This window comes from Lotus japonicus, chromosome 2 (assembly GCF_012489685.1).
Source record: "Lotus japonicus ecotype B-129 chromosome 2, LjGifu_v1.2".
NCBI lineage: Eukaryota > Viridiplantae > Streptophyta > Magnoliopsida > Fabales > Fabaceae > Lotus > Lotus japonicus.
In genome coordinates this window covers 76,373,542-76,386,840 of record NC_080042.1, presented here as the reverse complement: position 1 = coordinate 76,386,840, position 13,299 = coordinate 76,373,542, and the positions used below count along the sequence as shown (strand labels likewise).

General features: G+C 38.2%; 1 protein-coding gene across 1 annotated transcript; it reads right to left on the bottom strand.

Annotated features, from left to right (window-relative positions):
* Positions 1-1,268: 1,268 nt before the first annotated feature.
* Positions 1,269-11,577, bottom strand: LOC130739698 (transcription factor BIM2). Its single transcript, XM_057592073.1, has 7 exons — positions 11,192-11,577; positions 10,817-10,901; positions 9,946-10,015; positions 9,765-9,860; positions 8,442-8,857; positions 7,864-7,993; positions 1,269-1,651 (listed from the first exon to the last, which is right to left on the bottom strand). The coding sequence occupies exons 1-7, from the start codon at positions 11,292-11,294 to the stop codon at positions 1,538-1,540; spliced, it is 1,014 nt and encodes a 337-aa protein (XP_057448056.1). The 5' UTR covers positions 11,295-11,577; the 3' UTR covers positions 1,269-1,537.
* Positions 11,578-13,299: the final 1,722 nt, after the last annotated feature.

Here is a 13,299-nt window from a genome sequence, read left to right as displayed (position 1 = left end):
TCCTGATAAATGTATCCAAACATAAATCACGTCACTCAAACTCACGTTTACCAGATCCAATTCATATCAGATCCAATTCTGGCCAGATCCAATTCTACTAACGCCGAGCCAAACACACACTATATGTCAGTAGAAAGTGATGTATTTTTTCCCACATAGTAAGGGCACATGGCAAAACTGGTTTAAGGTCATAGAAGGTATGCGAATAACTTTTATTACCTCTCAAAAAGGCATGTAAATGGTTAACATGTCATTGACCACATAGTAGTCAATAGCGGCAAATAGCGGCGCTATAGCGGCGTAGCGGAGCGGCTCCCTGCCGCTATTGAGATGAAATAGCGGCTAACTTCACAATAGCGATCGTAGCGACGCGAATAGCGGCCAAAATAGCGGCAGATCGCGGCCAATAGCGGGAAATAGCGGCGCTATATGAACGAAGGAGAAAATGACTCAAGCCCCTTCGTTTTAAATCGTTGGGGAACCTTTTTATGGGCATGTTAGGACTTCTCAGGGCCATTATAGGTCAAAATTGAAAGAATTAAGCTTCATTCTTCATTCAGATTTGCAAATTCGACTTCTTTACCTTGCTTTTGAGAAGTTATTAGTTGTGTGTTATTGTTCAAGACTTATGATTTTTATTTCTATTATGAATGTTATGAATTTTAGGCAATATTTGACATTGTTTGCTATTTATATGTATATAGTATTAAACTATTAATGATATAAAATTACATAAAAAAATTCAGAATAGCGGCCATCCCGCTATGCGCTATCACGCTATCCCACTTTTGGGGCCGGCCGCTACGCGCCACTATCCGGGATTGACTACTATGATTGACCATAGATTAATTTGATGTTTTAGGTACTTGGGATTCAAGAAGACAATTCTCTTAGACAGAAAAGTTCTGGCTAAACTCATTAACCAGTACAAGAATGGGACAATAAGCTGCAAACAGTTCTCCACTTCAGTGAAGGAAGATCATTCAGACCGTGTAGGGAACCCAACTACAAGATCAGTGGTGCCTAAAAACCTCAAGGAAGAGTACTATTTCTACACAAATCCTCAAGAGTGCTTGTCAAATAGTTGATGGACCATATTGATTCTTGCCTATTATGAAAGTTCTAGCTACTGGCATGATATATGTAGTGAAAAAGTAGCTAAAATCTGTGTTCTTAGAAGCTAGAGAAAAAGTAATTCCTATGTGTGTAAGCGCTTTTTTCTCCAATGTTTGTCCACCTATACCCAAATAACCAAGCATTTACAATAATTGCCATCCAAAAGCTCAGTAACACTGAATAATAATAATAATAATTACCATACAAACAAAATAGATGACATGCCCACCCTACAGCGGAAATCTCAATATCTCCAAAATAATCATGTATTTAAGGTTTTGCTAGTTTTAATAACCTTTATCAATGGATTAAAACAAACAAACGGGGAAGGATGTACAGTAACCACAAGGGATATATGCCGCGCCTGCAACAGGTAAGAAATGTGGATGCAAAAGAAGGCTCATAAAAAAGCCACACAGAATCAGTTGTATGTTTTCCTCATTCGTTTTTTAGCTTGATGATCTGAGTCTTCTCCACTGCCTGCATCTCTAAAATGCGCAATTGCCTGACTGCTACAAAGGGGGTTATCATGATTCTGCAGAATAAAAATAATGGTGAATAAGCATTCAGCAGGAAAGGCAAATGCATCATTATTACATAGAAACTTGCTTTACTGATTTTGATTTTGACAGCCTTTGAAACATTGAAAACACACAACCATGCACGCATGCATCACAAACACATCTCACTCTAACATACTTAAAAACACAAGCGCCCGTCCCCCACACAAACACTCTCAGAAACATAGTTCAAAACACAACCATGTGCACACACACGCTTCTTACACCACATACTAGTTATAATTCCATGGTTAAATACAACTCTTAATAACTATTTGTAGGATGTGAAATCAGCCAGTATAAGTGGAACTGTATAGATCTTGCATACTTGAAGTTCTGCACATTTTGGATTATGGAGTTCAAATGCTTGCCACACTGAACATTGAAATATTATGAAAGACCCCACCTATGTCTAATTTTGAATATTAATACGCTTGTATTGAATAGTTATTTAAATCAAATAGTTATCATATTCTCAGATCTAATGTACTTGTGATATATTCAGAGCACAGCAAAATGGGCCAGAAAGCAATCCTGATAATAGAATGGCTATCTTTATAGCTGAGTACATAGGATTACAATGGTAGTCTACATGATATATAAATTTAACATCAGAAGCAAGTTTGACCACCTTATGTCCCTATTTGGAAGAGTTTATTTGAGCTTATCTTATGGCATAATCGCTTATGCAAGAGTTTATGTAAGCTTATGAATAAGGTATTGTCAACAGACTGTGAAATAGAGCATTTAATGCTCTTAATTAGTAGTTATATTTTTGTCTGTATATAATTATGTTGTTTCCTGTTTGTACTTAGTTTATTTTAGGTAGTTTCTTATTTTCATTTATTCTCCTTAATTCTCTCTTTAGTCAAGGATTTCCTTCTTTGACTTTGATCAATCACATTATGTAATTCTCTCTATAAGAAGAGGAATCCCTGTACAGTTTTTCATATCAATAATATTACCAAATATTTCAACTTGGCATCAGAGCAAAGATCTCTGCGCATCTGATTTGCAGCCATGGCTGATAGTTCCTCAGCCAGCGATGATCAGAATACGGAGGAGATTGTGGTTCCCAAAGTATCGCAGCCTCCAAGGCAGGAGCAGCGAGTCCTGTTCGGCGAATCTCATTCTGTCCAAATCACAACTTTTCGACTCAATGGGTCGAACTATTTCCGGTGGTCCCAATCTGTCCAGTTGTATATTCGTGGCAGAGGAAAACTTGGGTATCTCACTGGTGAGAAACCCATGCCAGATACTGCTGATCCACAGTATGCTGTTTGGGACGCTGAAAACTCCATGGTGATGACATGGCTGGTAAACTCCATGGAGGAGGACATTAGCAGCAATTACATGTGTTATTCCACAGCCAAAGAGCTATGGGATAGTGTCACGGAAATGTATTCAGATCTTGAGAACAAATCTCAGATCTATGAACTCACCTTGAAAGTCAGAGAAATTCGGCAGGGAGGTAATAACGTGACAAAATACTTCCACTCTTTGAAGCGAGTTTGGCAGGATCTAGATCTCTTCAACACTTACAAGTGGAACTCTACAGAGGATGCCAAACACCATCGACAGACCGTGGAAGAAGGTAGAATATTTCAGTTTCTTGCTGGTCTGAATGAAGAGCTAGATGAAGTTCGGGGCAGAATCATTGGGAGAGCAACCTTACCTTCATTGGGTGAGGTCTTTGCTGAAGTTAGAAGAGAAGAAACTCGCAGAAGTGTGATGATGGGAAAGACCAAAACGGATGCACCTCCTTCTGAGACCAATGCTCTTGCTGTAGAAACTGCTGCCCTTAAGACTTCTACTAACCAGAAGAACTTCTCAAACCGCTGGTGTGATCACTGCAACAGACCAGGTCATACTCGGGAAAGTTGCTGGAAAATTATTGGGAGGCCAGCACATCTAAAGGGTGGCAAGTCAGGTCCTAAAAATCAAAAATCTTTCCCTACAGCTCATGAGGCAGAAAAGACTTCCTTGAAAAAGGAACAAGTTGAAGAACTCATAAGGTTGTTAAATTCTAATTTTTTATCTGGTACTCCTAGTGGTTCTGTGGCACAAACAGGTAATTTTTCTACCCCTAGCTCCCTTAATTGCACCTCAAATATTCATGCACCATGGATCATTGATTCAGGTGCTTCAGATCATATGACTAGCCTTTCTCCTTTATTTAAAACCTATTCTCCTTGTTCTGGAAATGGAAAAATTAGAATTGCAGATGGTTCTTTTTCCGCAATTGCAGGGAAGGGGAAGATTACCTTATCCAATAACATTGACTTAGGAAAAGTTTTACATGTGCCCAAACTATCTTGCAACCTTCTTTCTATTAGCAAAATCTGCAAAGATTCCAATTGCAGTGTGACATTCTTTGACACTCATTGTGTTTTTCAGGACCGGATTTCGGGGAAGATGATTGGCAGTGCTAAGATGAAGGATGGACTTTACTACTTTGAGGATACTTTCAGAAATAAAGCAGCTCAGGGTCTTTGTGGTATGAGTTGCACCTCTGTTAGGGACCAAATAATGCTCTGGCATAACAGACTAGGGCACCCGAATTTTCAATATCTTAGGCATTTGTTTCCAGATTTATTCAAAAATGTTAATTGTTCTTCTCTTGAATGTGAAAGTTGTGTTCTTGCAAAAAATCAAAGAGCTCCTTATTATTCTCAACCTTATCATGCATCTAGACCTTTTTACTTAATCCATAGTGATGTTTGGGGGCCTTCGAAAATTACAACTCAATTTGGAAAAAGGTGGTTTGTAACCTTCATAGATGATCACACCCGGTTGTGTTGGGTCTACCTTATGCATGAAAAATCTGAAGTTCCTAATATATTTAAAAGTTTTTCACAAATGGTAGAAACTCAATTTGAAACAAAGATCTCCATTTTGAGGAGTGATAATGGAACTGAGTACTTCAATCAAAATCTCAATGAGTTTCTGAAAAATAAAGGCATTCAGCATCAATCGACATGTCCAAATACTCCTCAACAAAATGGCACCGCTGAAAGAAAAAATAAACATCTCCTTGAAGTAGCTCGTGCCATTATGTTTGAGAGTAATGTTCCAAAGTATTTGTGGGGAGATGCTGTCCTAACAGCAGCCTATCTTATAAATAGAATGCCCACTCGTGTGTTGAATTATCGCACACCTTTGGAAAATTTCAAAACCATTTTTCCAGCATGTCGATTACATACTGATATGCCTTTAAAGGTGTTTGGTTGTACAGTTTTTATGCATAAACCTTCCACATCTCGGTCCAAACTAGACCCAAGGGCAGAAAAATGCATTTTTGTTGGCTATTCTCCAAACCAAAAAGGGTATAGAGTCTTTAATCCTATCACAAAGAAGCTTTGTGTTAGCATGGATGTTACCTTTCTTGAACATCAACCTTTTTTTCAAAAAAATTCCCTTCAGGGGGAGAATAATAATGTGAGTTAAGACAATTTTTTGCATGAACCGCTGCCCATTCCTATTGTACACACGGAGAATACAAATTTTATTGATGAATGCAACAAGGAAGAACATGTGGAAACAAGTCCTGAAATTTCTAAAGGAAATCTTATGCCAGACTTGGGTGGAGCCCAAACAGAGAAAGAAATACCAGTCAAAAAAGGAGATCCATGTTTATACTCGGAAGTATCCTAAAAGGACCAAAGACCAATCCATCATCTCTGCACCAAGCCAACCAGAAATCCCGGAAGAAGGCCAAGTAGGAATACCACAAGAAATTCGAGGTAACACTGACATTTTCACTTCTACTATTGAACTACCCATAGCTATTAGGAAAGGAACCAGAACCTGCACCCAAAAATCAGAAAAATCTAGCACAAATCATCCCATTTCCCAATATGTTTCCTACCAAAATCTTTCCCCGAATCACAAAGCTTTTACCTCTAAAATAACAGATCTGTTTGTACCTAGAAACATTGGGGAAGCACTAGATCCCAATTGGAATTTAGCAGTCTTAGAAGAGTTGAGTGCACTGAAAAAGAATGAAACTTGGGAAATAACAGACCCGCCACGTGACAAAAAACAGGTGGGTTGTAAGTGGGTATTTACCATTAAGTGCAAGGCCGATGGAAGTGTAGAGAGGTACAAGGCGAGATTGGTGGCAAAAGGGTTCACTCAAACTTATGGAATAGACTATCAAGAGACGTTTGCTCCAGTTGCTAAACTTAACTCTGTTCGGATTCTTATATCCCTTGCTGTAAGTTACAACTGGCCTTTACATCAATTGGATGTAAAGAATGCTTTCCTTAATGGGGAGTTAGAGGAAGAAGTGTTTATGAGTCTTCCCCTCGGATTTGAAGAAGAACTTGGAAGAAATAAGGTGTGTAGACTAAAGAAGTCATTATATGGGCTGAAGCAATCTCCAAGAGCATGGTTTGAGAGGTTTGGAACAGTGGTAAAAGGGTTTGGATATATCCAAAGCCAAGCTGATCACACATTGTTCTATAAACATTCAGCAGATAATAAGGTTGCTATCTTGATTGTATATGTTGATGATATAATTCTTACAGGTGATGATAGCTTGGAACTCAAAAATCTGAGGGAGAAACTTGCTAAAGTTTCTGAAATCAAGGAACTTGGCCCATTGAAATACTTCCTTGGAATTGAGTTTGCAAGATCAAAGGAAGGTATCTTTATGAACCAGCGAAAGTATATTCTGGATCTTTTAAAAGAAACAGGATTACTTGGATGCAAAGCTGTAGAAACACCCATGGAGCCCAACTTAAAGCTGCAATCAGCTGAAACAGAAAATATGGTGGACAAAGGAAGGTATCAGCGACCAGTGGGAAGGCTAATATACCTATCTCACACCCGTCCAGACATTGCCTTTGCTGTAAGCATGGTAAGCCAGTTTATGCATGCACCAGGTCATGAACACTTGGAGGCAGTTTTCAGAATCTTAAGATACTTGAAGGGATCACCTGGGAAGGGGCTTCTTTATAAAAACCGTGGGCACCTTCAGGTAGAAGCCTACACTGATGCAGACTGGGCAGGGAGTGTGACAGACCGAAGATCAACATCAGGCTATTGCACCTTTGTTGGAGGAAACTTGGTTAGTTGGAGAAGTAAAAAACAAACCGTTGTAGCAAGGAGTAGTGCAGAAGCTGAATTTAGAGCAGTTGCTCATGGAATTTGTGAGGCATTATGGGTGGAAAAACTTCTACAAGAATTAAAGGTTTTCAATTCTCCTCCAATAAAGCTTTATTGTGACAACAAGTCTGCAATATCTATTGCACACAACCCGGTCCTACATGATAGGACCAAGCATGTCGAAGTTGATAAACACTTCATCAGAGAGAAGATAGAAAGTGGGCAGATTTGTATTACATATGTTCCCACTGCAGAGCAATCGGCAGACATCCTAACCAAAGGATTACCCAAGAAATCCTTTGACAACATAACTAGCAAGCTGTCTATGGAGGATATCTTTAGGCCAGCTTGAGGGGGAGTGTCAACAGACTGTGAAATAGAGCATTTAATGCTCTTAATTAGTAGTTATATTTTTGTCTGTATATAATTATGTTGTTTCCTGTTTGTACTTAGTTTATTTTAGGTAGTTTCTTATTTTCATTTATTCTCCTTAATTCTCTCTTTAGTCAAGGATTTCCTTCTTTGACTTTGATCAATCACATTATGTAATTCTCTCTATAAGAAGAGGAATCCCTGTACAGTTTTTCATATCAATAATATTACCAAATATTTCAACTGCTATCATATCTATCAATTAAGTTGTTTACCCGAACACATCCTAAGTTCTTCTCCCTAACATAATTCTAGAACCAACCTATACACAGATCTGCGATGATTAATTTTACAGTGTGTGATCTTCAAACTTCTAAGTCGTAAAACTTTTGTTTTTGATTAAAGCTTCAACCTAATTGCATTTGTGATACTAAAATCATAAACTTAATAATGCTTAGGTTGAAATTCCAAGTTATATTAAATCGGACTCCAATACAAATATTTGTCATCAATCACTTTAATTTATCTAGAAGAATAATCTCAGGTGAAATAAATGATTCCGTGTTCTTTGATTAAAAATTCAAGGAAAAATGTATTAATTTATACCAGCATATCTATATATACTAAATGTATCAAATTCCTCTTATTAGACATCTTGCTAGCACAAAGGTCCAAGTATTAATGAAGACAAAGTGCCATTATATACCTTGGTAGAAGAGGTTCCACCGCTTGGTCCTATGTTCGCCCGGTTCCCAAGATTAATCTGTACAGAGATGCTAGCTTGTGACAGATCTAAACCAGCACTCTGTAGCGCTTGAGTTAGATTGTTCAACAGCCTGTTCATCAAGGAATGATTCTACACATGTCACTAAAGAGGAGAAATAAACTTCAACAAAAGCTACAGCATTTTCTAATTGGCATTAGCAGATAAGTATTGATCTAAGCCATTTCTAAGAAGTGTAGAAATAGTACTACTACAAGTAAATAGCAGTAATAACATCAAAATCAAGAACTCCAGTTTGTATTTCTTTCCTCAGGATCATTAGAAATCTCATCACTACAAGCAATGTCATGGGCTCATGGCAACTATGCTCATCAATTTACACAAATCAATGTAATGAAGTCCTTATTACTTGACTCACTGATGGTTTCAGAATGTAAACCACATTTCATGCTTCAAAATGACAAAAACAAAAAGTTATATGATCAACAGCTTTTCAAAAGACAAATTAAATTATCGATATTTACAGATATTAAAAAAGATATTGTTAAGCAATTACCCACCCTTGGGAGTATACACTTGAAATGCTAATTGTCCCTCCTTCAACTGTCAGTTCGTCCTGCTGGTTCTGTGGCTCACTAGTTGCTGGGCATTCAGTTGATTGTGCATCAGAAAGCGTTCCCTGAAGAGGATGGGCAGGTACACCATCACTTCTTACAGGAACAGACATGTTTGCATGCATAGCCAAGGGCAGAGGTATTCCCTTGCTTACTAAATCAGGTTGCCTCTCTGCTGTCTTGCTGAGAATATCCCTGCTCTGATCAGGATCTATCATATTCTGGGTGCCACTAAGCATGGTTGGAGAGATGCTAACATTGCTATCGTCGAACTTTGCAGGAAAAGGTGATACTGGACCCGAACCATTCCTCACAGCAGGAGGTTGACCAACAAAGTTTTGGACACGCCAATGACTGTTTCTCTGTAACATAATAGTGGGTAAGAAAGCTAAAAAAACAATAACATTTTAACTGGTATATAAGTTCCATCGTCTAAAATAATTGCATATTGTTAGAAATATAATATAAAAATATTCAAGTGTCTTTTACCCAACAGCTTAAGCTTTTGGGATAGTTGATTCATGACATGATACCAGAGCCTCTCTAACCGAGTGTCTAGAGTTCGGTCATTGTTACCCTCATTATTCTAACAAAAAATGTCAAGTATCAACACAAGGTAAGGGAGCCTGTGCATTGTCCACGCTTCAAGCTCAAGCGAGCTCATGCGTGAGGGGGCGTATTAGAAATATAATATGAACCCATACCCATTCATGTGTCCTTTATCCAACAACTTAAACTTTTGGCATAGTTGGTTCGTGACCCAATTACTCTATAATATCAGTTAACTACTTAAGTTGATAAGTTTGACCAACAGTAACATGCTTAAACAAACCTGAGGGCAAATTAAAATCTCAATTGATGGGGAAAAAAAGTAAGACAGTTAAAATAAAGCTTAATAGGGGATCAACCAACAAACAAAATGACAAATCAGCGAGAACCATTCAGTGAAGAGACTAAAAAGACAAACCATTCACAAATAATCAATAAAACAACCTAATAGATCAAATAATTGAGATCAAAGACAAATAGAAATCCAGACTGCATTTGGACAGATACAATGAACCAGTATAAATGTTGATTTTCAATGAAAGTTTTCATTAATCCATATTGGTGCTCACATGTTTGTGCATACTAAGGTTAACCAAATTTCATATCGTCATTTTTTTAGTGATAAATAAGTGTTTTTGTTTTTTTATAAGTATTTCAAAATTAGGAGGTTGCATAGTCAAAGGCACATGATCCTAAAACATTATGGTTTTTCTAATTTACCCATGGCATCAACTTTGAGGGCTCTTGACTCCAACCCGGGTATGAGCCTTCATATTTTTGCACCTTCTCCTGTAAGTACTGAACATACTCAATCACCTGCAAAGAAACAAGATAAATTAACTGATTCAAATCTATTCCAAACCAATTTGAACAAAATTATTTCTCACATTACAAAATGTACCTCTAATAAAAATGACGCTGTGTCCCTCTTTTGCTCACTATGAGGTATGATATCCCTCAGTATCTGAAATCTGAAGGAAAGGGTCACCAATCATCAATCACCAACTTACTGACAAATAATGAATAATTAAACTGAAAGCACTGAAATTTTTAAGCTCTCAAAAAATCACAACAAAATAAGCCCTTCCCACTAGGTAAGCTCTAAAAAGATTATTTAAAGAAATAAAAAAAAGACCACATAAAAATCATTACAAACTTTTTGTGTGGCACATCATATAACCATTCAGACTTTGATGTCAAAAGGTTTTGATCAGTAAAAGAGAAAGTAATACAAGAGCTCTATGAGATATTGAATTTGTGCTTCTAACACTCTCACAGCACATTATCTATATACCCTTCACATTAATTGACATGACATTTGTCCCTCATGTGGGGAAAAACACCTAAACAAACTCCCAAAATCCTCGCGACCAAGACTGCAGTATGACTCATTAAAACAAAAGGAAACTGAGGCAATGAAGTGAAAAAATTTAGAGCAATGTAAAATTGCTGACAAATCTACATGGGTGCTTGGAAAAAACCATTTTGCATAAACGCGCACAGAATTTCACAAATCCCAAACACACAAAAGGACAAGCAGGATCTTATCTCGTTGAGTGTTGACCGGCATGAAACAAACACGCTCTATATTTTTTACAGCTACTATGCATCAATTTTCAAAAACTCTTATGAGAATCAACAATTACATTCGATTTAAATTATCCAATGCTAATAATAAGGTATAAGTCAATTTGTTAGTTCATTTTCAAGCAACCTACACTAGAACACTCAATGCACTCCAGCAGTAGTCTTATCAATAGTGTGGTACATACCTCTCATTGATCTTGCTCCTTCTTCGCTGCTCGGTTACAGAATGTTTCGATCTTATTGCACTAGCCTTATCAGTAGCTTTTGCATCTGCTTTAACAAACCCAGATATGAACTTAAGATCACAAATAAATCCAATCCCAGTAACCCCAACAAACTAAATTCACCAAATTCAATAAATTTTCCAGAAAGAATAAATTAAAATGGGATACACATATCAATATCAGTAGATTCAATACAATCCAAGCTATATATTATAAAAAAACATGAGAAGAATCCACAAAACCTCGTCTAAAACAAATAAAACATCCTACAATTCGGATCTAACAATAACACAAGAACTAGGTACAAAAATGTGTTTTTTTAACTAAAAAGGTTACCTTTGTTGGTGTTAGGGGCAGAAGAAGGACCATGTTTCTGAGAAGAACCGAAGTCTTCTTCCTCGTACTCGTCTTCTTCCTGGTTCGACTTCCCTGCTTTCATTGTTGCACGCAAAAGGGTACCACCCCAGTTACTCACAAGTTCTGAATCCTCAAAAGATGAGAACTTTGAGCGAAACGGGGACACCCCAGATGAGAAATTGAGAGCAAAAGGCGTTGATGAGTTGATTGATAAAGGGGTGTTCACCGGCGGCGTTGAGGTGGCAGTGAGTGTCTCCGGCGAAGGACATGAGTCAGTCAGCACGGGACTGGAAAGAGAAGGAAGGATTGCATGTGGCCAACCTCATGCGTGTCTCCTGAGCCTTCTTCACTTCACAATAAACCCTTTTCTCTTCCTCTTTTTTAATCCTTATATTTCTAAATAGTGTGACTTTAGTCCCCATCGAAGAAGTTAATGGGAGATGAGATTTAAAATAAACTATTAACCAAGCATAGAAGAAGTTTACACCGAATCATTCAACTTAGACAGTTCAAGTCGACGCCACATTTTGAGTTACAAAACCTTTAGCCATTAACGTTGGTTTTACGTTAGTGCCAAGGTCATTGCTAACTTCTCATGTTAAAACATTCATTTCTTATAGTCCTTCAATAGAGTCATCCACAACATCAAATTCGCACTCTATGTACAAATTACTTATCCAAAAGTTGGAGCGATCATTCATTAATTCTCTCAGAGTCTCAAACACCATCCCAAACGATTTACACAACTCTCATACCCTCTTTGCTTAACTCAATATATTCCCTTTTTCAAAGCCTCATTTCTTGATCGAATGAGATCATCTTCATCATGATCAACTTCTTCCCATCTGACTGATGAACAGTATAAAGAGGGCCATACCTAATTTGACTCTTTCTTCTCTTCCTTACATTTTTTTTTCTCTTTAAATTGTAGAACTCATCAACACACTTTACTTTCCAGTTTCCTCATTCCGCTTATCCCACTATGCATCCTTTTGTAAAAAACTTTCTTCACCCTCTCGGAAGAATTATTGAGTATCTTTGCCATCTCAGACCCAAGCCCAATTATGCCCCCTCCTATGAATAATTGTAAGAATGGAAGAATATGGAAATAATTTGGTGCCTTTCATTGATCAATAGCAAGAGTATATATACAGGTAAAGTCAACCTAGGAATAAATACAATTACAAGAAATTAGGCATAATTACAGGAAGAATATTTCCTATTCTATCACACCCCCGCAGTCGAAGCGGGAGGTTCACTGACGCTGAGACTGGACCGAAAATCTTCAAAGAGAACTCGAGGGAGGCCTTTAGTGAAGATGTCTGCAATCTAGTGACGAGAAGGAACATGAATAATGCGTGCCTGACCACGGGCGACTTTCTCTCGAACAAAGTGAATATCTATCTCAATGTGTTTAGTGCGCTGATATTGGACATGATTGCCGGATAAGTAGATGGCACTAACATTATCACAGTAGACTAAAGTAGCCTGAGAAAGAGGAAAGTGAAGCTCCAAAAGCAGGTTGCGTAGCCAACATGATTCGGAAACCACATTAGCAACGCCTCGATACTCAGTCTCAGCATTGGACCGGGAAAGCGTAGGTTGTCGCTTGGACGACCAGGAAATGAGATTGTCGCCGAGAAATACACAGTAACCAGAAGTAGACCGACGGGTGTCGGGACAACCACCCCAATCTGCATCAGTGTAAGAAATAAGCTTCTCGATAGGAGAAGGATAGAGATGCAAGCCAAACTGTAAGGTGCCCTGAACATAGCGTAGGATGCGCTTCAGCGCAAACATATGCTCTGTGCGGGGGGCATGCATGTGAAGACACACCTGCTGAACTGCATAAGAGATGTCAGGACGGGTGAATGTAAGATACTGCAAAGCCCCAGCAAGACTCCGATATAAAGTAGGATCATCACACGGAGTACCAGCAGAAGTACTGAGTTTCTGCTTGGTGTCAACTGGAGTGGCAGAAGGATTGCACGTTGCCATACCGGCGCGAGCAATAATGTCACGTGCATATGTACTCTGACTGAGAAAAAGTCCACCTGCATGTCTGGTGACAGCAATGCCCAGAAAAT

Excerpts from the sequence above, each read along its gene's own strand:
- LOC130739698 (XM_057592073.1), bottom strand. The coding sequence starts at position 11,294 with ATGAAAGCAGGGAAGTCGAACCAGGAAGAAGACGAGTACGAGGAAGAA. Across the intron at positions 9,861-9,945 it reads CAGCGTCATTTTTATTAGAG|GTGATTGAGTATGTTCAGTA; the intron begins GTACATTTTGTA and ends GTTTCTTTGCAG. Across the intron at positions 7,994-8,441 it reads TCAAGTGTATACTCCCAAGG|GCTGTTGAACAATCTAACTC; the intron begins GTGGGTAATTGC and ends CTTGATGAACAG.